General features: G+C 43.1%; 1 protein-coding gene across 1 annotated transcript in view; it reads right to left on the reverse strand.

Annotated features, from left to right (window-relative positions):
* Nucleotides 1–26,890, reverse strand: part of FBXW8 (F-box and WD repeat domain containing 8) — an 81,678-nt gene that overhangs the window by 24,815 nt on the left and 29,973 nt on the right. Inside the window, exons 5-7 of the mRNA XM_075898175.1 lie at nt 22,016–22,173; nt 9,622–9,818; nt 4,028–4,234 (exon numbers count right to left, since the gene is read on the reverse strand). Of these exons, the coding sequence (XP_075754290.1) occupies nt 4,028–4,234; nt 9,622–9,818; nt 22,016–22,173 (562 nt within the window). The remainder of the gene's footprint in view (nt 1–4,027; nt 4,235–9,621; nt 9,819–22,015; nt 22,174–26,890) is intronic.

Here is a 26,890-nt window from a genome sequence, read left to right on the forward strand (position 1 = left end):
TAACAGCAACTCCTAGCAAGTCTGATAAACTCATTACATCTAACACACTTGTCACAGTATTTATCTATAAAGACTGTCATGCGAGTAGGAATGTGAACAAGTAGTTGACTAGTCGATTAACTGAGAAGCCTAGGCTCATCGGTTAACTAGTTGACTACTTGCATTTCCCCCCGCCCTTGTTGCCCCTGTATCAGAAGCAGAGGGAGGAAAGGGGAGGATGGACAGACACGGGTAGCAGAAGCCAGTGCTGGGGGAAGCCTGCTTAAAAGCCGGTTCCCACCAGCACTGGCTCCATGGTGCCACCTGCCCCTCTGACAGAGACAGCAGTGCAGAGAGTTGTGGGAGGCAGCCGCAAAGCAGCCCCTGCCTGCAGCGGTCCCAGACTCACTGCAGGTAGAGACTGTTCTGGCAGCAGCCCCAGTCCGTGGGGGCCTGGGACCCCCCCGCAGACAGGGGCTGCTGCCGCAAAGCAGTCTCTGTCCATGGCAATGTCAATGCTAGCCATGGACAGAGGTTGCTTCGGGGCAGCCTCCCCAGCTCTCCCCCCAGCTACCTCTCTCCGTAGGGACCTTGGACACCCCATGGACAGGGACTGCTGCCACCCTTTGCTGCTGCTTCTGTTTTTAAACTAGCTCCCTTTGCAGACCAGCTCCCACCTGCAGCAGTGTGGGGCAGCAGGGGGCTCCCCGGGAGCAGGGGCCAGAGTGCACAGGCTGCAGGCCCTGCTCCAGGGGACTATACAATAGTCAACTAATCACTAAGAATTCATGTGGTTAGTTGACTATTCAATTAACCGATAGCTAACATTCTACATGCGAGAACTTAAATCAGGGTTCTCAAATCCCGGGCCAGAACAATTGCTCAATCTGGTCTGGAAGTTCCAGCAGGCTCTGGGGGCCTGTTTGTTACCATTCCCCAAGCCCTGCCACCCATTTCTCCGTCCTTCCCCTTCTTCCCCCGATGGCACCCTGTTCCCAGAAGATGTGACTTTGGGGATCACTTGGGGCTGCAGGGACGTGGCGCTGCACAGCAGCAGCAGTTGGGTCCCCGGCAGTGGCAGGATCTATAGGGAAGCAGAGAAAGGAAAACTGATGCCTTAATAAATGTTAGAGTTTAAGGTGTCATCAGTCTTCTTGTTGTTTTAGCAGCTTATTGCATCATTGCCACCATTTGGAATTACAAACTATGACTCATCTGTGTCTATATTTTACCTGCTTTAACCTCTCAATAATATTTCTTTTTCTTAGCTAATAAACCTTTAGCTAGTTTATGACTGAATTAGCTACCAACATAATCTTTAGTGTAAGATCTAGAATGCAATTTGATGTGGGTGAGGGACTGATTTCTTGGGACTTGGAGTAACCGGATAGTGACATAAGGTAACTTATACCAAAAAAATCACACTAAGTCCAGTTTTTGGGTGGTAAAATAGAATACACAGTCTAAGGGGATGACTGTGTGACACCATAGTAAAACAGGAGTTCACATTTGTCACTGGCTTAGTGAAATCTAATTATCGACCATGCCACCAGTTTGGGGTATCTGCCCTGTTTTCTGACAGTCTGACCAGAGGCAGGCATTAATAGTCACAGCTCCCTCCACAGACCGTGACAATACCAGTTCTGGTTCCACTCAATCTAAGTATCACTTACATCTTAATCTCTGTTAAAAAAAGCATTTGTTTTCACTACAAGTAGATTATAGTGCTGGACCAGTCAAGAGGTGAAAACACGGTTTTGTTGGGAGCAACTTACCTGCTAATTACTGTAAGTGTCCAGTGACAGGCTGGAAACTGCTGCAAGTGCTCTGAGGATATGAGGGTTAGAGTGTACCTAGCAATAGCACGTATCATGAAGGTGAGGTTTACAGAAACCTGTAAGTCTGTGCTGGTGAGGCCAGAAGCTGTTGGTTTCAGTGAGATGAACCACAGAAGACATAGACAAGGCTATGTCAAACATAGGATGTGTCTAACCTACACCCCTCTGCCAACAAAGGGATGTAGATTAGGCACATCACTATTGCAAATGAAGCAGGGATTTAAATATCCCACGCTTCATTTGAATAGAAATGGCCACCGCTTTTTGCCAATGCGGCACTTTGCTGGTAAAAAGCGGCAGTCTAGACGCGGATTGGTCAACAAGGAAGGCCTTTTCCGACCAATCCCTTATGCCTCAAGCAGCATTTCCCTCTAATTTTGTATGTCCATGTGGGGAATGAATTTTATTAGTGCACTAATACGGAGATGGAGCGCGAATAAACTGCCTAGAAAAGTTCTGGAATCTCCCTGCCTGCACCTCTCCCTCCCCCACTTGGCACTCAGAAAAGCCCACTGCAGGGCCATATGTGCATTTCTGAATGTTGAGAGCCCAGGGGAGGAGGCGAGAGGCTTCTCACACTGTCCCCACCCCACATAGCTCCCATTGGCCAGTTTCTGACCAAAAGCCACTGCCTGTTTGCAGGACAGGCAGCATGTGAAGTGCCCTTCCCCTCTTATGTCTCCCAGCTCACAGTGTTCAGTTCGCAGCAGCAAACATGGCCCCTGGAGCTGCTCTGAGCACATACGGGGGCATGGAAGGCAGGGACCCTGGCTAACGAGCCTGCGAGGCTCCTGGCTGAGAGCCACCCAGGTAAGATCTCCCAGCCAAAGCCTGCCTCTGGCACCCCAGTCCCTCCCCAACTCTCTGCCCATAGCGCATGTAACCCAAATTTTCTGCACCCCTGCTCCAGCCCCATACATCTTTCCAGACACTCACTGTATTCCCTCCTACACCTCTCCTCAGGTCACAACCCCCTCCCAGAGCTTTTACCCCAATTCATTGTCTCGTCAAAACCCAAATCCCTGCACACCGTCCTGCACTCAGTCACAACTCCCTTTCAGACCCTGCACTCCACTCCTCCTACACCGCTCCCACCAATCCAGAATCCTTTCCTGCACCCATATCCCTCCCAGACCCTGCTCCCCTGTCCCAGGTCAGAACCCAAACTCCTGCAACCACTACCCCAGGTCACACTCCCCTCCCAGACCCTGCACCCAAGTCTGCTATCCCAGGTCATAATCCCCTCCTTCCCGCAATCCCCTCCTTCCCAGATACCGCACCCCAATTCCTTACCCCCAAATCCCTTCTGCATCTAAATTCCGTCCCAGGCGTGAGCACCTCCTCCATTAATATAATGGAAGAATGCGGCCCTCAACCACTTGCCAAATAGTTGGGAGTGGCTCCCATCAAAAATTATTGCCCACCCCAATCTAGACTGTGCTTGATCCTGCGTTGAGTGCAGGGAACTTGATGATGTCTTGAGGATTCCTTCTAGTTCTAGAATTCTATGGTTTTATAAGGGACTCCAGGTACAGGCTTCCCTAGCAGAGATGGCTCCTCTCAGCTCTCTCACACCCAGCAGCTGCAGGCCAGATGAGGGGCACCATTCTGCCAGCCGTGGCAGCTCTGGTGGGGCTGCACTAGGCCAGGCAACAGGAGATGTGCGTCTCCCCCAGTGCGGCAGGTACATACTGGGGCCAGAGGAATGCACCTCTCCTTTGGCCGCAGCATGTCTATGCTGCGGCTCACAAGCAGAGGCAGCACTCTGTGCTGAAGAAGAGGCATCTCTCTGTGTGGCAACCTTGAGCCTCTGCACAGGGTTTATTAGTCAGCTATGTGGCTGTGCAGATTAGAAATAACTTAGACTCTGAGTACTCCGGGAAGCAACACTGAAATTTACTGTGATGTAGATATGTGAAAGTGTAACTGTGTATACAATTAAACCATGAGCCAGGGCCCATCAGTTAACGTTCATGGTTACACGCAGACTCCCAGTATGTGCGGGGAGCCATCTTCAAAGCCAGCTCCCTGTGTGCACTGGCTCCAGGGGAGCCACCTGCCCCCCACATAAATCCATGTAAAAACTGAAATTTTCAGTAGTTACACAATTACTTAATTAAATGCATTTTAAAATCCCAATCGTTCTGAAAGTTTGGAAGTTTGACTTCTACAACAGAACACTACTACATAATCTAAGGTTTTCAGAATACCTTGTTGGTCTCATTCAACAGCCAGCCAAAGCCTTTTACTCCAAAGGCTGCCTCGTTGGCAGATACATCTAGACATGTGACAGGCTGGCCATATACAGAATGGAGAACTTTGCCTGGCTCTTCTGCTTTTAAGATGTAGACGGTATCTTCAGCAGCTGCTATAGGCACTGGACTCCCAACATCTGGAACCAGATGGAGAAATTTGACCTACAATAGCACAAACATTTCTTAGGTTTTTTTACACAAGGCATAATCATATGCTAATTAGGGCTCTTTACAACACCCTTCATCATTCTAAGGCTTTCATAATCAGCACATTTATTAAAAGAGAAGAATTAATCCTTAAAGAATTATGGAAAATCAACTGGGAGAAAATGTAGACTACCTACTGGGGGTTGCCCTGTCTTTGGGGACAGCCAAGGAAACTTTGGAGAACATAAGAGGAAGGCAAAAATACTCCTTTTTCCTGCACCTGAGGAATTAAATAGACACAACTTTTACATTAATAAAAAATAAGCTTTTAATCGAGCTCAGCTGTAACGTTGCAAAAGACTATTAGGGTGATAGAAATTTCTTTGGACATATGATTAATCACATTAAAGTTTAGTCTTTAAAATCAGTATTGTCTGCCAGGGGCCCGTATCCGAGATGTTACGGAGGCATTGTCGAGGATTATCCGGCCCTCTGACTACTACCCCATGCTACTCATCCACATGGGCACAAATGATACTGCCAGGTGTGACACTGAGCGGATCAAGTGTGACTACAGGGCTTTGGGAGTACGGGTGAAGGAGTTTGGAGCGCAGGTGGTATTCTCTTCTATCCTTCCTGTCAAAGGTAGGGGCCCGGGCAGAGAGAGGTGCATCCTGGAGGTGAATGCCTGGCTGCGACGATGGTGTCACCAGGAGGGATTCGGCTTCCTTGATCACGGGGTGCTCTTCTAGGAAGGACTGCTTGGCGGAGATGGAGTTCACCTTTCCAGGAGCGGGAAGGCCTTGTTTGGACACAGACTGGCTAACCTTGTGAGGAGGGCTTTAAACTAGGTTCGACGGGGGCAGGTGAGCAAAGCCCACAGGTAAGTGCTGGACTGGGAGATGGGTTGGAAATGGGGGGGACTACGGCCTATAATGGCAAGGAGAAAGGAGGGTCAGGGCACAACAGGGAGGCAAGATCAAATCAGTATCTTAGATGCCTATATACAAATGCAAGAAGTATGGGTAATAAGCAGGAAGAACTGGAATTGCTAACCAATAAATACAACTATGATATCATTGGTATTACAGAAACCTGGTGGGATGGGACGCATGATTGGAATGTTGGTATGGAAGGGTACGGCTTGCTCAGGAAGGACAAACAGGGAGGAGGGGTTGCCTTGTATATTAAAAATGTACACACTTGGACTGAAGTGGAGATGAACGTAGGAGATAGCTGTGTAGAGAGTCTCTGGGTTAAGCTAAAAGGGGTAAAAAACGAGGGTGATATCATGCTAGGAGTCTACTACAGGCCACCTAGCCAGGTGGAAGAGGTGGATGAGGCCTTTTTTAAACAATTAACAAAACTATCCAAAGCCCAAGATTTGGTGGTGATGGGGGACTTCAACTATCCAGACATATGTTGGGAAACTAACACAGCGAGGCACAGGCTATCCAATAAGTTTCTGGACTGCATTGGAGACAACTTTCTGTTTCAGAAGGTTGAAAAAGCTACCAGAGGAGAAGCTGTTCTGGATTTGGTTTTAACAAATAGGGAGGAACTAGTTGAGAACTTGAAAGTGGAAGACAGTATAGGGGACAGTGATCACGAAATAATAGAGTTCATGATCTTAAGGAAAGGTAGAAAGGAGACCAGCACAATTGAGGTAATGGATTTCAGGAAGGCAGATTTTGATAAGCTCAGAGAACTTGTAGGTAAGGTCCCATGGGAAGCAAGACTGAAGGGAAAAACAACTGAGGAGAGTTGGAAGTATTTCAAAGGGACGTTGTTAAGGGCCCAAAAGCAAACAATTCCGCTGTGTAGGAAAGATAGAAAAAATGGCAAAAGACCAGCTTGGCTTAACAAGGAGATCTTGCATGATCTCAAAATAAAAAAGGAGTCTCATAAAAAATGGAAACTAGGACAACTAACAAAGGATGAATATAGGCAAGCAACACGGGAATGCAGGGGCAAGATTAGAAAGGCAAAGGCACAAAATGAGATCAAACTAGCTACAGGCATAAAGGGAAACAAGAAGACCTTTTATAAATACATTAAAAGCAAGAGGAAAACCAAGGACAGGGTAGGCCCACTGCTTAGTGAGGAGGGAGAAGCAGTAACAGGAAACTTGGAAATGGCGGAGATGCTCAATGACTTCTTTGTTTCGGTCTTCACCGAGAAGTCTGGAGGTGTGCCTAACGTAGTGAATACAAGCAGAGAGAGGGTAAGTTTAGAAGATAGGATACACAAAGAACAAGTTAAAAATCACTTAGGAAAGTTAGATGTCAGCAAGTCACCAGGTCCTGATGAAATGCATCCCAGGATACTCAAGGAGCTGATAGAGGAGCTATCTGAGCCTTTAGCTATGATCTTTGAAAAATCATGGCAGACAGGGGAGATTCCAGAAGACTGGAAAAGGGCAAATATTGTGCCCATCTATAAAAAGGGGAATAAGAACAACCCAGGAAACTACAGACCGGTCAGTTTAACGTCTGTCCCAGAGAAGATAATGGAGCAGGTAATTAAGGAAATCGTATGCAAACACTTGGAAGGTAATAAAGTGATAGGGAATAGCCAGCATGGGTTTGTGAAGAACAAGTCATGCCAAACTAATCTGATAGCTTTCTTTGATAAGATAACGAGCCTTGTGGATAAGGGAGAAGCGGTGGATGTCATATACCTAGACTTTAGTAAGGCATTTGATACGGTCTCGCATGATATTCTTATTGATAAACTAGGCAAATATAACTTAGATAGGGCCACGATAAGGTGGGTGCATAATTGGCTGGATAACCGTAGTCAGAGAGTTGTTGTTAACGGTTCTAAATCCTGCTGGAAAGGGATAACAAGTGGAGTTCCTCAAGGGTCTGTTTTGGGACCCATACTGTTCAATATCTTCATCAATGATGTAGATATTGGGATAGAGAGTACGCTTATTAAGTTTGCAGATGATACCAAACTAGGTGGGGTTGCGACTTCTTTGGAGGATAGGAACATAATTCAAAATGACCTTAGCAAGTTAGAGAAATGGTCAGAGGTAAACAGGATGAGGTTTAATAAAGAGAAATGCAAAGTGCTCCACTTAGGAAGGAACAATCAGTTCCATACATACAAGATGGGAAGCGACTGTCTAGGAAGGAGCATGGAGGAAAGGGATCTAGGGGTCATAGTGGACCACAAGTTGAATATGAGTCAACAGTGTGATGCTGTTGCAAAAAAAGCAAATATGATTCTAGGTTGTATCAACAGGTGTGTTGTAAGCAAAACTCGTGAAGTCATTCTGCCGCTCTACTCTGCACTAGTTAGGCCTCAGCTGGAGTACTGTGTCCAGTTCTGGGTGCCACATTTCAAGAAAGATGTGGAGAAATTGGAAAGGGTACAGAGAAGAGCGACAAGAATGATTAAAGGTTTAGAGAACATGACCTATGAAGCCAGGCTTCATGAACTGGGCTTGTTTAGTTTGGAAAAAAGAAGATTAAGGGGGGACATGATAGCGGTTTTCAAATATCTAAAAGGGTGTCACAAGGAGGAAGGAGAAAATTTGTTCCTCTTGGTTTCTGAGGACAGGACAAGAAGTAATGGGCTTAAAGTGCAGCAGGGGAGGTTTAGATTGGACATTAGGAAAAAATTCCTAACTGTCAGGATGGTCAAATATTGGAATAAATTGCCAAGGGAGGTGGTGGAATCTCCCTCTCTGGAGATATTTAAGAACAGGTTAGATAGACATCTGTCAGGGATGGTGTAGACGGAGCTTGGTCCTGCCTTGAGGGCGGGGGACTGGACTCGATGACCTCTTGAGGTCCCTTCCAGTCCTATTATTCTATGATTCTATGATTATGATTGTTTTATATGTAATCTTTCTGCTCCCATTATCCTTACTCACTGTTTCGTAAATCTTAACCTTCGATAATAAGCATATGCTTGGTGTTACTATAAATCCACCTCAGTATTGTGAGGTGACACTGAAGCTGACCTGAGTTGAATGGTAAGTCCACTGCTCCTCTGGGGACAGCTGACCTGATCCTGGACAGGACTCTCACAGCCAAAAGGAGAATGAATGAATGGCTAAAACTGAAGGTGGCAGGGAACTACCAATTAAGCACAAGCAAGGGGGTAAGAAGGCAAGGGGGTAAGAAGGTGACTCCTGATCCTGGGCACCTCAAGAACTATCTCTACATCTCCTTAACAGAGTCATTTTACAGATGGAGAAACTGAAGCACCAAGAGGTTATATAAAGTGATCTGCACAAGGGCATAATAAATCAGTGGAAGAGGCAGGATTAGCATCCAGGAGTCCTGACTTTCAGTTCTCTGCTAGAACCACTAAGAGACTACAGCAACATTTCTAGGTTAAACAAATGTGCTGGTGAAACTGCTGAGGGGTTCTCAAACCAGGGGTGGGGGGCAGGGAAATCACAGTCAGGTGTGAAGATCACAGCCACTCTGCTTTTGCCATACTGATAAATGGGAAAGAGGATTGCTGGGACTTTCAGTATGGAAAGGGTTGAGATAGATAATTTCATGCTGTGGTTTCTAATCCAACCCAACTGACAGGATCTCCAGCGTTTCTTTCAAATACCAGAAATTGGTATTACATACAGAGGAAGGGGAAAGAATACTGACAATGGATCTCCTTCCATGGAGGCACAGAAATAATCATGAGGGAGCACTTCAGAACAGGGTGATCCAGTTCCAATGCAGTTATTTCTTTGTTGTTTTCTAGTCAAATACTAAAACATGTAAAAATCATCAGCTTCATCAGTAGTTTAAGGATGTTTCCAGGTAGAAGATTATTAGGGTTTGATTCATCAGAGCTCTACAGTTATTCCATGTACATTTAGTTTTCTTGTATTTGTCAGAAATCAGAAGATTTATACTTTAATAAGCTCATTTCCTCCCTCGCCATTTAACAGACTTGGCCCATAATAAACTTTGGATTTTTTTTAAAAGATAAAATAGCCTCAGAACTCCATAGACAGAAGGTGTAAACTAAAGAAGCTGTGCAACCCGTTACAGCTTCACAAGTGACAGCATTAGCTAGCTTGTGATATCCTGCCTCAGAACTCATCAGCTAGTGTTGATCTGAAATTCTATGTGAGAAAACCTTGATCCATAAATGAGCCAACTTAGTTTAATGTTGACAAAAAATAATTAAAAAACAACAAAACCTCCCACACCATATGGGCTCAGCTTCATTTTCACTTGTGGTTTAGGCCAGGATTTCATCCTAGCTCTTCAGGGATGAAAGGCTCATGCATTAACTCACTACAATCCCAGCTACCTGTTAATGCTCTCACATAGCCAATGCAACATCCTTAAGGACATTGTAAGATTTCACTTGGCCAGGAAGATTAGAAGATCTGGAACACCTGGAACCAAACTGGCCAGCTGGAAAATACTCACCAATTTCTGGATTTCAAACTGTGCAGTAGTCTGCCAATATCCCCTGTCATCAGCGCTTTCCACCTTGATCTGGAAGCCAGATGCAGTTGCTATGGCTGCACCCTCCGAGCCAAGGGCCAAAGCCTGTATCCTTTGATTGTGCTGGTAATGATGGATGGGTTCACGCCCTATCATGAGACTCCAAACATTAACAGTGCCTGCATACAAAAGGCAAAACAAATGCTTCTGTTACCCTATTTAATACACAAAAATAGCATGAAGATAGCAGTGTCTGTGTATTAGTGAAAGGGCTGACACATGGGAGGCAGATCCCGGAGCACCTGCAGGACTACAGCCACGAGAACTCCAGCGCACTGCCAAATGGGCTCCAGTGTGGGTAATAGTTGTACTTTCCCTGAACAAGTCTTACATTCTGACTTCCAGAGAACATTGCCTTGACCCTGTTCCTCTTGATGCACTAGGAATGAAACAAACCATTTGCTAGAATACAAGGAGTTCTTAAAAAAAAAAAGTTGCAAATGATAAGACTTAACTTTTTATACTTACCCTCATTTAATGACAAGGAACCACTATGGAGATCCAGGTTAAATGCTTGAAGTGACCGCCCCCTTACATTCTCGCACTCTAAGTGTCTTTGTACAGATTTGGATTGTGCACAGGAAGGGAGATTCTGTGCCCTTCTGAAAGTGGAATCAAAGGCCTTATCCTAGCAGGACAGTTACATTTAGCTTGCAATCAACACTTTATTCCCAATCTTGATGTTTCAAAGAATGGGGGAAATGCTGAGATGATTATCACTTTTTGAAAGCTAAAGAGAACAGTACCCCTGGCTAGGGAAAAGGAATGTTACTCCTTTCAGTGGTTCAGATCAGTGGATAACAGGTTGGCAATTGCACTAGCTTGCTGCGTGACTCAAAAGAATTCCACTTAAAAAGGAGAATACATAAAGTCAAGCACTTTAATTTCAATTTACAAGCGTAAATTGGAGTTATTAGTGTATTACAGACCAGCAGGGCTGAACACACAAAGTGAGCTAGAGCTCACTTTTAAGCTACCCCTGAACTGAAACGGAGCAGCAGTTCTTCAGTATGACAGGATCAGAGCTAGAGAAGCCTTCCCTCTACTTGAGCATGGCCATTAATGATGAAATGATTAATGGTGGCTTCTACTTCAAAAGGAGACATAAAAGCTCTAACAAGCAGCTGTGGATGGGCACCCATGCCAGTTTGCAAACGCCTCGCCTGCGTCCCAAAGGAGGCAAAGCGAGAGTGTGGTAATGAAACTGCTCATAGTGGAAATGGTATCTAAATGAGTTTAAATTGATTTATGTTCCCTTTTGTAAAGATTATTCAGTATCTTGAAAGTGCTACCACTATAAAATAATGTAGACATTCCTTAAGGACTCTCCCTAATGGCACTCCTGCAGAATATTTATATTCCTTGTCATGGGAATGAGAACAATAATGGAGACCATTTTTGTTTTATTAGGGATGCATATTTAAATTAATCTGCTATTTGTCTAAACAGTTAGCCACCTCTGTTTGTGTGCACAAAGCCAAAACTGCAATTAGGCTTCCATTAAAAAAATAAGTCCCAACTAAAACTGTCCCAGTGGAGTCATAAGGGCTCAGAGCAGAACTTCCAAAATTACTTCTTAGCCTAATGGTAATTATGTTAATTTCCTGAAAGGTAAATAACTGCTGAACTGGTTTTGAGAAACAGAATGTTAGCACATCATACATGCACACCCATGTTTAAAACAAGTGAACAGGTTTCAATGAATGGTGTAGACTATTGTTTGTTCTGGGAGTTGTAGCTTATGCATCATGGAGGAGTAAGGCTTTCGTGATTTTTGGTTACCTTACTTGGTAATTGACTGCAGTCCGTATCTCCATACTGATACAACAGGGCTGAGATCTCATGAACTTTAGATCAGCTACTGAGTACACCAATATTGTGATTAGCCAAGTTTTCGAGAAAAAAAAGAGGCGCATATTTCTAAGTACGAGAACTGGATGCTTGGACTTAATCTGTTCATTTGTAAGCTCACTGGAATCAGTCCTGTGTTCATATTTTTTGGCCGAAAATTGTAATGGTGTCATGACAGGTCTCCTGCTCCATCAATGACCATTTGGCTACATGTATATACGCTCCTCTGTGTATTGTGTTGGCTTTGTGCAAGCAGTCAACACAGCAGACTGCAAGAGAGACCCCCAAAGACCACAAAATTAGATAAGGATCAAAGGCCCTTGGTTCATTGTACTGTCAAATGAAGTACAGTAGGAGTTGAGAATAGACTCTATCGAACTACAAACCAACCTTTTGCACCTCTATGAACAAAAACACAGAAACATTTGTCAGAGAAGAGTATAACCAGAAACACAAAGAATGAGTTCCTTCTCTCTTCACAAAAGAATTGTTTTGCAAAAACCATAGAGTTTAAGGCAAGACAACATGAAATACGCCCACCATAGAGAAGCTGGTTCTATCCCATGAATAAAATGGAGAATTCGAGGACTCAATGTTTTGGTTTCAGACTCTGAGAAGCAAAAACCATTTCATGAAAATGTTTATGGCAGATGGTATCCATTAAAAGCATCAAAGGGGCTCCGGTTATGAGATGCAATTATATATACATAGTATAAAAACAATCTCATTTAACTAATCTTTAACGTACATACCATTTTACCAAATATTTAAAAGACAAAACTCCCTTCCCTAAGGCACTTACATTCCGAGCCAGAAAAATAAAATGTGCAGAAAGCTGGTTCCTGTACAAGCGAGTACGCAGACATCATTGATAAGATCAGAGAATGAAGGTTTTGTGAAGATACGGGGTTCCAAGTTTGCTTTAAATTATCAAGCCAAGAATAGAAGATGACCGAGGCAGAAGTTTGAAGAATGAATGCACAAAATGGGGAGCAAGGGTTGATTAGTATTTTCTTTCATTATGAGTGAACTGAATATCATGTGCACACATGATGCGTGATGTTTGGAAAATATGTATAGGGCTTGCTTGGTTCCAGGGAACAGTTAGAAATGCCTCCATCAGGGGCACCAAAAGGTAAGGAGCATATAACCTCTAAAGCAGGGATTCTTTCACAGAACAAGCCAGTGAAGTGACACCCCTTCCTCCTTATACATTACTAGGGATGTTAAATTGAGATTGCCTAATAGACTATTCGATGCAATTCACATTGACTATTTGATTAGTTGTTAAGGGTGCCTCCACTTTCCTGACTGTTGCTACACTTCTAAGGCAGTCCCCCACTGGCCCCGAGCTCTCCACAGGGTTTCAAAGTGGCAGCGCCACATTGAGCCCAGTGTTAGCTGGGGACTCAGAGTTGCCAGCTGGCCCTGGGCTACATGCGGCATTTCAAAGGGGCAGACCCTGGATTTCACACGGCATTGCCTCTTTCAAACACTGCATGCGACCCAGGCAAGCTGGGCTATATGCGGCGTTACAAAGTGGCAGTGCCACATGGAGCCAGGGTCTAACCCTGGGCTTAATCGACTAGCATGTCGACTATCCGATATGCATTTGCTTATTGGATAGTTGACTAGTCATTCACATCCCTATACATTACCAACTTTTTTTTTTCTATTTAATGATATTATAAATGCTGGAGGAGAAGTGGGACTTGGGGGTGGAGGCTAACAGCTGGTGACCCCCCATGAAATAATCTACCAATCCCTGAGGGGTCATGACCTCCTCTAAAGCAGCATTGCTATGAAGCACAGAAATGGAAGTGCAGGTTCTTCCATTCCAAAACATCAGATAATGCATTAATTAATGGGCAAGTCAGCCTCTGCTTTATTCACTTACATTGTATTTGATGGGATAAAATGGGGGAAGAGTCGTTCTTACATTTGAAATGATCTCTGTTGAGATAATGCACATTGAAAAGAAATCTTTTTTAAATATTGAAGCATAGGATTTGTCAGTGTGGATGAGATCACTGATCTACCCAGTCTGTCTTCCTGCCTCCAGCAGCAGCTCATATTTCATTTCCACACAAAAAGCTTTGCTAAGGTGAAGTTAAGGTTGTAAGCATATAACCATGTATAAGCACATATTACACTTCTGAGATCATTAAGGTTTAAAAAGTAAAACCCCATCAAGTGTTAGAAATGCACAAAATGGTGAGTAAAAATGGCACTTGCACAACAAGCCAGAGTTACACCACAACTTTCTGCTCTCCGGTTGAGCTGTGATAGTGCAGTATTCTCAGACTACTGAGAAACTTGCATACTTGCTTTCCTTTTTGGCTTAAGGAGACAGATGTTTATTTGTATTGTCTAAGTGCAAGTAATCAGCTAACACCAAGATAGTGTAGCTGCTATCTGCAATATTACAATCATTGTACTTGCACTTCCTGATGATCACTTAGTATAAACATGCACTCCTTTACACTGTTTGTACAGTGCCTCACACAATGCAGCCCAGATTCAAGATCGAGGCCTTTACATGCTGATTTAGAATCAGACAATTATATAGGTTTTTTTCCCTGAGTAAGAGTTTGAGTGAGATGTTCCCCATTTAGCAATGGAAGCTTCCCACACAACTAGTATTATGTAGTTTCACATATATTTGTCTCTAGTGCCACATATGATGCTTTGCCACCATACTAACCTGAACTGTTTTTCACATCAGTACTCTAATTTCATGACATGGTAGGTCTGCATAGGCAGACAGGCAAAATCCTTATCTGCAAAGTATTACATTGTAATCATGTGTCTGTCTGAGCTTGTTTATGCCAGCAGAGCCCCCTAGTGGAGATGCAGCATAAGCTGACAAATTCTGCCGACATAGCTACACCATCCCCCCAAATGACATTAGCTAAGCTTACAAAAGCGCTCCGCTGTTGGCAGAGTTTTATCTTCACAAGGGGCTTTGCTGGCATAGCTATGTTGGCTACAGGGTGTGGGTTTTTTCCACAACCCTCACTGATATAGCTATGCCAGAAAAACTTTGTCATGTAAACTAAAACTGTACCAGTGTTTGTTGCATCTTCCTTTTAGTAGATAATCAAAATAGGGGATAACTGCCTACTACTGCTACCAGCTAATAGTTAACAATCGTTTAAGTGGAATTGGACTGTGATTCGAATCTAAAGATCCTGGGTTGAAACACTGCTGATGACTCATGTTGGGGGGTTTACTTCAAGAGTTCTTACTCATTACGACAGTACTGTTAGTTGTTGCCGTAAACCTTGTAGACCGAGACATAGACCAGTCTAAATGCACATTATCTGCAAGGAACAAGGTAAGAAAATCATTCCTATGATTCCATATTGGAACAGAGTGCCTGGACATCGTGGTGATAGGGATCTAATATCCTCTCACTCCAGCTTCAAAGCCACACAGTCATGTAAGACTACCAGAACCATCTTGATATACAGTGTTTGGTTTTTTGATGGGTGGGTGGGTGTAAAAGGGATGCAATAATGTACCCATTTAAATGCTTAACTGATAAGTATGAGCTTAATGGTTACATGCCGGCTCCTGGCCCCATGGGGTGGCAGCCAGCTCCCTAGAAGCAGAGCCAGGAGCTATGCCAGGAGCTAGTACATGCTGGGAGCTGACTTAAAAGCCAGATCTTGGGGCTCACCGACTTCTGTCCCACACTGCTGCCTCCGTACCACAGGCAGCAGTGTAGAGCAGCAGCTGGCTCCCCAGGAATGGGGTAGCAGGCGGCGTGCGCAGGGAGCTTGTCTTGCAGAGCCCGCAGCGCAGCCAGCTCCTTGGGAGGAGGTTCAGGAGATGGCTTCCGGCACATGCTGGCTGCCGGCCTGCTCCAGGGGAGCCAGGTGTGCTGTGGGCTCTCCAGGATAAGCTGTATGCTGCAGAGCCTGCAGCACGTAACCACTAAGATTTTTAATGGTTACACAGTTACCTAATCAACCACTGTTTAACATCCTTTGTGTGTAAATGCTCATGTTAATGTTAATGCTCCTCTATTCTGTTTAAAACCCCCAACTCCCACCTTTCCTATCCAGATCCAAGTTAGTTTAAATATAAAACTTCTCATTTTAGAATACTGTATTTTACTTTCAAAAGGAGAAAACAGGAAAATATATGAACAGATAACTCATGTCATGGTCTGGAATACTAACTGCACTATATATAAGTATGAAAATGGCTGAAATTATAGAGAAATAAACCTTTAACGAAACAGGATTTTTTTTAATTGAGACTTCAGGCCAGTTCTAACTTGCTGTCTTGCATCCTAGACTTTTGCCAATAACCACTCATAAGCGGTATTGATACACAGCAAGACTGGATATCATCTAGGAATCTATATAAATATCAAACACATCTGGAAAGTTGAGATTCTCATTTAGGCGCAGTGAATCAGGCATAGAACTAGGAGAAAGATAACTTGGATTCTCCTCCCAGCTCTGTGACTCACTGGTGTTAAATTATTCCTTAATTCCTTTCTCTCATTTGTAAAATGGACTGGTTATAATTACACTGACCCCTTTATTTGACAACTGCAAAATAGAAGTAACCTTAGCCAACTAGTTTTAGATCTTCAGTACAGAAAGCTTGAAATTTCAGTTGATTACAATTGATTAAAATGTGAGTCTTATTTTTAAAATTTAAAATCAAGTTTTATTTACATACTTTTCACCAATGAAGAGGAACAGTAAATTCACAGCAACATTTATCCAGGCATCCTTCTTCTTCAAGGCGTGTGAAAGCTACACTATTTAGTGTTGTCACTCTTTTGTGCCATGTTTTGAAACTTAGAAGAGTGCAACACATAGACCTGTTCACTAGAACACTCCAATGGTTCACTAGAACCACATCCGATACTGTAAATACAGGGTGGAAGGTGGATGAGGAAATGGCTCTGAGAATCTCTCTCACTCACCCTTTTGCTTACTGACATGCCAGGTTTTCAGTTCAAAAGCACTGCTGCTTCACTTCTTAATAACTGAGAATGCATATAAGTAAGGGCATTCTGACCACTGCAGAAGTCATTTTCATTTGTTCTACACTACCCTATGAAAAATACTATTATATACTGCTGATAAGGTTTCAAAATATTAACCTAAATGGCATGAACATTTTTTCCCTTCTATACCCACAGACACAAATGACAATTTAAGTCTTAAAAAGTGGTACAAAAAGGACGTTCTATTTTACACCACAGCAGTTTTCCAATTCAAAGTACGAGATTCTGGGGGAGAGGGCAGTTAAATTAGACTTTACTTCCCCAAAAGCCGTGGCTTATGGCCAAAGTCAGGCAAGCATGGAGCAGATGGAGTCCTGGCAAGGCTGCCACTGTCTCTGCATTAGCAGCATCTGCTCATTACCCAGAACCCTCGCCTGCTTTATCTAATGCTCCAGGAAAAGCATTTTGATTTGATTCATTTCAGCACGGTAACGTGCAACACAATTAGTGGTAAAATCAAACTGGAGGACGGCCAGTGCTGACAATAGGAAACAAGGCAGAAGAAATACGAGGCCAGTGGGTTGGAATTCAAAAACCACAACTGTGGATCAAGTTGCCAAATCCCACTGCCCCAGGTGTACATATAGTGTGCCTACTGGACATAGGGAGAGGAGGATGGAACTTACATTTCCTCTCCATACTGTTTTCCCATCTACCTCTCCTTGCATATGGTTCCTCTGTGGTAGATTCCCAAAGAATATCCCTATGGATGCATTCGCCAGGACTCACAATTAAACTTTTCTTCAGTGCAGTCACAGAGCAAGTTTACCATAGTACACAGGCACAAATCACTGATAGCATCCCTACAGGATGCACTCTTTTCTTGCTATTATATTTTATTCTTTAGGAAATGTTAGCAACTGCTGTATCGGCAGATGCTGAATGAGTAGAATCTGCCTTAGCGTTTCTGCAATCAGATGTCAAGGACATCAGTGCTTGAGCACTGTTCAACTGGGAGAAACTGATGTTCTCTCAATGAGTCTGCTAGCCATGGATTCTTTGCCTGATAACACCCTCTTCAACACTCCAGCAGATGGTTTCTGTATATTAGTTAAACTTACAAAAGGAAGAGAGCTGGAAAAATACAACAAGCAAAAGCACATACTAATTTAGGAAGTTTTTGTCATCTCTCTATATATTAAAAAAAGTTTTTCCTGCGGGACAACAGAGTGACTTGATCACATCAGTCTGCGTCCTGCTTGCCTCCTCCTTCTCTCCCCACTTCTCCCCTCCCAGACTGAGTCCAACCTTGCTGCTTCCCCTCGCCACTTGGAATTGCTATTTTAAATCAAGCCCCTTCTCCTTTCCTCCACCTCCACCCCATAGGGCTTTCAACACCAAGAAACATGTCACAGTAGGCAGCAGGCCCACATCACAGTCATGACAATCCAGGGGCGGCAGGGGAGCTATGTTGCTCAAGAAGCAGCCTGGGGACAGGCGCTAGGAGCAGTGGTCCCAGCCGGGTTTATATGTCAGCAGCAGCCTCTTGGAGGTTCCCCTGCCACCAGGCTCTTCGGGAGCTGGAGCACAGTGCCTGATTGCTCCAAGTCCAGCTGCCCCTGTGGAAACTCATGCCCACCTCAGCGGCTGCACTTCCTGAAGCAGCCAAAGCACTTCCGAGCCATCTGGGGGAATCGTCGCGCTAACCTGTCTGCTCCTTCCCTTCCACGCCCAGTGGCCAGATGGGTGGCCCTGGACTCTGCGGGCAGGGCTGAAGCGGTGAGCAGCACAGGTGGGACTGCACGGGGGAGCAGCTGGGTGAGCAGCCCCCTGCGCTGCTGCTTTCCCCCACCTCAACAGGCTGCAGTGCCCCAGAGCGCCATGTGCACACGGCACAACCTGTGTATCACTGCGCCCCACGCAGGGCATGTAGGCACCTCTGGGCCTCCCCATTCACCGGAGTTAGAGCCGGGCCTGGTGCATGCTGTGGGTGGGGGAGGTTAGAGTTGGGGGGAAGGAGAGAAAGGGCCAAGGCTGGTTGGGTGGGGGAAAAGAAGGAAAAAGGAGGGGCCTGGGCTGTTGCAGCGGGTGAAAGAGAAGGGGCCAGGCTGGCGCAGCAGGGGGAGGAGGAAGGAGGAGAGCCTGAGCTGGCATGGAAAGGGAGAAGGAAGGGGCCCGGGCTGGCACAGCTGCAGCCCAGCCCTCCCTGGTGGCTGGGGAGAGGAGCCGGGATTGCCTTACCGCCCACAAGAGGGAGGTTGGCAAACGCTATGAACAGGGACACAGCCCCCTAGTTTAGATAAAAAATAATTCTCTCCAGTAAACCGACAATATGTGCCCTGTCACTCATGACAGTAAACAACTTAAAAACAATTAAAAAGCAAGTGTGTATGGAAACTAAGCTATTTTGATTGAGGCTTTCAAATGTGAATAATTACTGACCTGACACAAAGTCCATTAAGTAATGCATCCAGGAGAGTTAAGACATATAGCTATACTCATGACAGTTACTTATTCTCACATTGAAACACACAATTCAACACAAGGACCATGAGACAAACAGATAATTAGACCTGTAGTCAAAGAAAGACCAAAACACAAACTAATATAAAAACAGAGAACGCTGCTCTTTTACCTGTTTGCACAAACTGGATAGAAAGCCAGAGATCAGCTCCCTTGTGCTATAATACCCAGTGACTTAACTACCCAAGCACAATGTACAGATGTTAATCACAACAGAATGGCTGTTGTTAGGAAATATACCATTAACATTTTCTGGTTACAACAAATGACAGAATTAATGCTGCAAAAGACAAATACTACAATCAAAATACTTTGTTTCAAAGCAGAGATTTGGTTTGTTTAAAAAAAATATGTACAGATTTGGTTTCTCTGTCATACTTTGTGTTTTTTCCCCATCTGCCAGCTGGTGACATTACAGTGCATCAAAATCAGCACTTATATCATAGCTCTGTAACTAACAGGTTTTGGTTCTGACCAGATGTGAGGAATGGGTCCTTCGCATGTCAAATCGTGACAAGTTACATGGAGAATGCAGATTATAATAGTAATTAGTTTTGCTTAGATTCCTAAAGCAGAATCCCAATTACTTGAATTGATCTTATTCATGATTCCATTTTTTCAATGACCTGTCACCATGCATCTCTGACCTACTCACTCTCTGCCTCAACTTCTGGCACATAGAAGAACATAATTTGTTGGACAAAAGTCAACATGGTTTCTGTAAAGGGAAATCATGTCTTACTAATCTATTAGAGTTCTTTGAAGGGGTTAACAAACATGCAGACAAGGGGGATCCAGTAGATATAGTATACTTAGATTTTCAGAAAGCCTTTGACAAGGTCTCTCACCAAAGGCTCTTGTGTAAATTACATTGCCATGGGATAAGAGGGATGGTCCTTTCTTGGACTGAGAACTAAAAGACAGGAAACAAAGGGTAGGAATAAATGGTAAATTTTCAGAATGGAGAGGGGTAACTAGTGGTATCCCCCAAGGGTCAGTCCTGGGACCAATCCTTTTCAACTTATTCATAAATGATCTGGACAAAGGGGTAAGCAGTGAGGTGGTAAAGTTTGCGGATGATACCAAACTGTTTAGGATAGTCAAGACAGAAGCAGACTGTGAGGGACTCCAAAAAAATCTCATCAAACTGAAGCAAAATGCAGGACAATGTAGCACTTTAAAGACTAACAAGATGGCTTATTAGATGATATATATGGTTGTGACTATTTTCTTTCACTATTTGATCTGAGGAAGTGGGTCTGGCCCACGAAAGCTCATCATCTAATAAGCCATCTTGTTAGTCTTTAAAGTGCTACATTGTACTGCATTTTGCTTCAGCTACCCCAGACTAACAGGGCTACATTTCTATCACTATTCATCAAACTGAGTGATTGGGCAACAAAATGGCAAATGAAATTTAATGTGGATAAGTGTAAAGTAATGCACATCGGGAAAAATAACCCCAACTATACGTACAGTATGATGGGGGCTAATTTGGCTATGGTGGGGGCAAATCAGGAAAGAGATCTTGCAGTTATCGTGGATAGTTCTCTGAAAACTTCGACCCTGTGTGCAGCGGCGGTCAAAAAGGCAAATAGGATGCTAGGAATTATTAAGAAAGGGATAGAAAATAAGACACAGAATATCTTACTACCCCTGTATAAAACTATAGTACGTCCACATCTTGAATATTGTGTACAGAATATATTGTGTACCTCAAAAAAGATATTTTGGCCTTGGAAAGGGTTCAGAAAAGGGCAACTAAAATGATTAGGGGTTTGGAATGGGTCCCATTTGAAGAGCGGTTAAAGCAACTGGGACTTCTCAGTTTAGAAAAGAGGAGACTGAGGGGGGATATGATACAGGTATATAAAATCCTGAGTGGTGTGGAGAGGGTGAATAAAGAAAAGTTATCTATTACTTCCCGTAATAGAAGAACTAGAGGACACTAAATGAAGTTAATGGGTAGCAGGTTTAAAACTAATAAAAGAAAGTTCTTCTTCACACAGCGTGTAGTCAACCTGTGGAACTCCTTGCCAGAGGAAGCTGTGAAGGCTAGGACCATAACAGAGTTTAAAGAAAAGATAGATAATTTCATGGAGGTTAGGTCCATAAAAGGCTATTAGCCAGGGGATAGAAATGGTGTCCCTGGCCTCTGTTTGTCAGAGATTGGAGAAGGATGGCAGGAGACAAATCATTGTCTTCGGTCCGCCCTCTCTGAGGCACCTGGTGCTGGCCACTGTCGGCAGACAGGCTACTGGGCTAGATGGACCTTTGATCTGACCCAGTACGGCCGTTCTTATGTTAACTCTATCTCACACACATCTGATAGATCCTAAGCAGGAAAAGATTATTAGGATTATAGTAGATTCCTAACGAAAACATAATTAGGCTTTTTTTTTCCAGATAAGAGTACGTGATAAAATAAGCAACTGGTATTGTTTACAAAAAGAAATTTTCCTTCTTCGCCACATACCATAGTCCAATACCAGTGAAAATTAAGGGACCAGTACAGGCAATATTCTTTACATACTCCCTAGATAGACTACACATAGGGTCTTATGAGAGACGATACAGAATTCTGATTAACCGGGTACTGAAAGTTTAGCCATATATCCATAAACATGCCTCAGGGTGCCCTAAGAAAAACAAGGCTGCTGAAGAATATTTTACAGCAAACAATTTATTTGCTTAAGACGGCTTGGTTGGATCACTGCCTGGCACTCAAACCCTGTGCAGCAGTTCCAGTAGGAATTACACATCAGTTTTAATGGGTGCTGTGTTCCAATGCTTTCTAATGCATTTAGGGTTATTGGCCAACTTCTTCACATAAAAGCAAGTGTGTGTGCAAGTGTGTGTGTATACAGAGGATTATAGATCCACAAAAAGCTGAGCACAGCTGCTTCATTTTTGTTAAGCTTTGTTTATCACAAAAAAAAGGGGGGGGGAGGAGAGTTGTGGGTTACTTACCGTCCTCATAAGCTGCTACAGCCAGAGAGCTGTTTATCCTCACAAAGGAGACATGTGGCTGAGGTCCAGGATCAGCAGAGCCATGCACTGGTTCCAGGATGGGGGCTGTGTAGTCCCAGGTGCGGGTGTCCCACAACCTCACATCTCCTGATGTATATCTGGAAGGGAAGAATATTATTAATTCAGAAAACGTTTGAAAAGATTTGGGAAAACAGAGCTGGGCGGAAAGGAAACAAAAAGAGTCCTAAAACCAAACCCCATAGGAATGGGACTCCCTCTGTTTAAGTTCATTGCATTGCAACATAACTAAGACATCTTAGATATAGGATCTGAGCCGCCTCTCACTTATTCTGATTAGATATTGGCATAAGTTCACTGATTTCAGTGGAGTTATTTCCAATTCATACTACTGTTATATATAGAAACTGGTCAATTAAGTCTTTCAAACAGTCTAGAAATTAAAGTGATCCCAATGTAGTTATAGAAAAATGCTAAAACAACATATAACTTTCTAGAAAGGGTGTAAGGCGAGATGAATCAGTGCTCATTACATTACACCACGCATGGTGAAACCTATATTGTAGTTTATGTATCAATCCTCCTTTGTCCTTAAGACCTGCCTTTACTGCAAGGGTCATGTACAGACATTTTTAATCAACAGCAATATTTTCACATGCACAGATGACAGACAGTGAAAACTAATGCTTTTGGTAGGCACAAGCTTTCCAATGTCTCATCCATGCATCAAAGTTGACTGAGTCAAGTCCCTGAAGACTAATTGATTTGTTCATACAATAAAGTCACGGCTTTAGATTCAAAGCAGTGCTGCCTTCACACGGAAAGCTCTTTTGCTGGAACATGTGGCAATCTCTAGTTTTACTCCACTTAAGAAGATAAAAAACCAAAACAAGCCTCTCAGATTACAAGAGCTGTACCTAATAGATCAATTAAGGCCACAAAGATGAGAGTAGCACAGAACCTGACTTACAGGGTATGTTTTAAGGCACCAACAATAAAATTGGGGGAAGGGAGAGAGTAAAGAATGTTGTATGCAGAGTGGAACAGTCTGCAAAAAGAATGACACACCAGCTCCCTTACTATTTGTCAAAGAGGAATATCAGTCTGAAATGGAAAAAATAAAGCTATGGTGCACAGCAGTGGCTAGTATGAAATCACAGTGGGACAGGCAACAATAAAAACTTTAAACCAGTTTCTTTATCTCTTTTTCCATAATGCTTAGAAGCACACAGTGTTTTATAAATAAAAGACAAACCCCTTTCTCGTTAATTTTGACATTCGCCATAACATTTGAAGAACAGTTTCTTTTATAACAACATTTTTCATTAAACTGAAAGCTTCTCAGGGCACAGGACTAGTTTTCTTCTTGTTTATAAAGTGTATAACACACTTTTCCTGCTACATAAGTTAATAAATACTAATTGTAAATGAAAGGAAGGATGGTCCTGTGGTTAAAGCACTGGCCACGACTACACTAGCACTTATGTTAGCATATCACTCCAGAAGCTAGCGCTTTAAGAGATGCATGCTAGTGCTGGCAGCATTGAGCAGTAGAGTATTTACCTCCACGCTTAACAGAAGGAAAAACAATAACATCTTCTTCCTGCACAAATGCATATTTGTTGGCATTTATTCAGATGTGGGAATGTAAATAAAAAGTGCAGGAGTCTGGAATGGAAGGCCGAAAGGTTTGAGCAAAATTAGGAGGAAAAAAAACAGATTTTTTTTTATTTCTATAAGCACTAAACTTAACTTCTCTGTATAGCATGCAAGATAATCACTCTGGGTCTTGAACCATGCTACTACACAAGAGGATAAAAACGATTGGTGTTGGATTCCTTAACAGTGAATTCTAGAACAAAAATAAGCTTTAACTTTATTCTAAAGGACAATACAGTCTCAATGTTAGCAACTTAAACATTGTTGAAGTACTAGAAGAAAAGGAAAGCAGATTTTCTACTTAAAGCAATTAATTTTTACATCAAGGGATTTGTTGCACAAGGCAAAACTTCATGTTCTTGTGGCTGTTTTGCCTACCAGAGGTTGGCTCAGCAGAAAGACATGCTGAACAATACATAAACTGCTCCTAGATGAAAGATTAATGCCAACATTCCAATTAAAGACTCTCCCACCAACCTCAGTAATTTTTAGAGTTCTCATGCAAATTTTCTTCTGATGACTTATATTAAACTGAGAGAATCACAAAATGAAGTAATTTATACACAGACGAGGTACAGAAACTCTTAAGACTATTCACATTGGCTTCTCTTGCTGGAAGGATATAACAATGGGGTTCTGCAGGGGTCTGTTTTGGGACAGGTTCTGTTCAACAGCTTCACCAATCATTTAGATCAGTGGTCCCTAACCTTTTGGGGCTGCCGGGCACCCAGGGGTGGGGCCGCTCACGAGCCGCATGCCCAGAGCCGCCCATGTGCCACGTGCCCAGGGCCGGCACCATGCATGTACCACGCGCCCAAGGCAGGAGCCACCCATGCACCACGTGCCCGAGGCACGGGCTGCCCATGCGCTACACGCCAGAGGCCAGCACTGTGCATGTGCTGTGCACCAAGGGCAGAGGGCACCCATGCGCCATGTGGGGTCGGCCCAGATCATTCCGCACGTGCATGTAAATGCCCCGGCGGATGCCATGGCGCCAGCAGGCACCACATTGGGGACTACTGATTTAGATGATGGCATAGAGAGTACATTTATTAAGTTTGTAGATGATACCAAGCTGGGAGGGATTGCAAGTGTTTTGGAATTTAGGGTCAAAATTCAAAATAATCTGGACAAACTAGAGAAATGGTCTGAGGTAAACAGGATGAAGTTTAATAAGAACAAATGCAAAGTACTCCACTTAGGAAGGAACAATCAGTTTCCCACATATAGAATGGGAAGCGATTGTCTAAGAAGGAGCACGAGTGAAAGAGATTCAGGGGTCATAGTGGATGACAAGCTAAACATGAGTCAACAGTGTGATACTGTTGTAAAAATAAAAGCAAACATGATTCTGGGATGCATTAACATGAGTGTTATGAGCAAGATACAAGAAGTCATTCTTCCGCTCTACTCTGTGCTGATTAGGCCTCAATTGGAGTGTTGTGATCAGTTTGGGCACCACATTTCAAGAAAGATGTGAAGAAATTGGAGAAGGTCAAGAGAAGATCAACAAAATTTATTAAAGGACTAGAGAACATAAGCTACGAGGGAAGACTGAAAGAATTCTGCATGTTTAGTTCCAGACCAGATATTCTTTACTTACTCTCTGTGGTCTTGTTGAAACTTCTAAGGACCCTTTCTCTGGCTAATTCTCAGCCAAGCCTAGTATTCTACAAGAACACACCTCCTGTGCCACAATCTGCTACTTTACCAACAGTGGTGAGAAAGCCTTTGCTTCTGAAACTCCTGCTATCCCCCTTACCTACCTCATCACTTACCACCTCTAAAAGCAATCTTTTTTTGACATAACCATATTATTTATTCTAATACAATTTTTGGTAAGGCTATTGCATAATTCTGAAAAGCAGCCTGTAATACACCTTGAAGGAAGTCACAAAATCAGAACCACATCGAGTTAATTTGCTTATGTTAATTAAACCTATTTTTAATCCTACAGTGAACATGTGATATTTAGCATATTCTTTACATCAAAATACTTCACAAAATTAATTAATTCTTGAAACACTCATTGAGGCAGATAAGGATTATGATCCATATTTTATAGACGTGAAAATAGAGCCAGAGAAGTTAAGGCTCAGATTTGTAAAGATATTTAGGATTGGTGTGATCAGCACTGTAATGCCTAATTAAAAGGAGCCTAAATCTTATTTTCAAGAAAAAATTAGGTATTCAGAAGTCTAAATTCTATTTAATCTCTTTTGAAAATGGGATTTAGGCTCCTAAATCAGTTAGGCATTGTGACAATCAGTGCAGCAAAGCCTAAATACTTTGAAAACTCTAGGTCTGTCTAGCCCATGGCTAAAAGTGTTACAGTCAAAGCTGAATGCACACTACAAATGAGCCTTTTAAAAATCTGTTTACTTATGGAGATAATTTAACTGCATTTACTAGTAGTATCTTTACCAGAAGGTAAGCAATATCTTCCTTAAACTCTTTTATGATGTTGAAAGTGGAAGACAGGTGCTTAGGAAAAACAAACTGTGGCCTGCTTTAGCAGGTACTCCATGCTGACTCAGCAGTGGGCAGTGAAATGCAGCACACGTGGAAGAACACAAAAGTGTGGGAGTTGGACACTGTTCTAATGAAGAGGTACTGAAGAAGCAGACAATTTCATAAGCACAAAAACTGGGAAACTGGACAAAAACAAAATCAGATCTGAAAAAGCTTAACTATATCGGATAGCAAGAGCCAGAACAAATTTGGGGAAGGGGGAGGAAGACTGATCTCTCTCCAGAGCCCCAGATGTCTTTATGGTTACCTAATGACAATTACCTTCAACCAATTAAGACACTGCTATCACAGTTGCATTGTTAGTAAGCCTTTGGCCCTCAGTGTTTATGGCTGTCTAATTAGTGTTTGTGCAAAGTAAAACTGCAACAAATACATAAGCTAACAAATACAAAAAAGATAAACTGTTACCAGGAGCATTTTCAAAACAGTAGTGAAATTGTTCATTCCGTCCATTTGCAACTGTGCAGACAAACTGTTTCCTTCTTAATGTTCTCAGTACTGGCAGGACAGATTTTCACTCCAAACAAATAGGTCATATGGGCCATTACTTCTTTTCTATTTTTCTAGGATATTGGGATAGCTCCTTGATTTGGGCTACCCCAACTACATCATACCACAGCACCTAGCTAACCTTGAATGGTTTAATACCACAGACCTCAGATATGC

The sequence above is a fragment of the Pelodiscus sinensis genome, chromosome 15, assembly GCF_049634645.1.
Source record: "Pelodiscus sinensis isolate JC-2024 chromosome 15, ASM4963464v1, whole genome shotgun sequence".
Classification (NCBI taxonomy): Eukaryota; Metazoa; Chordata; order Testudines; family Trionychidae; genus Pelodiscus; species Pelodiscus sinensis.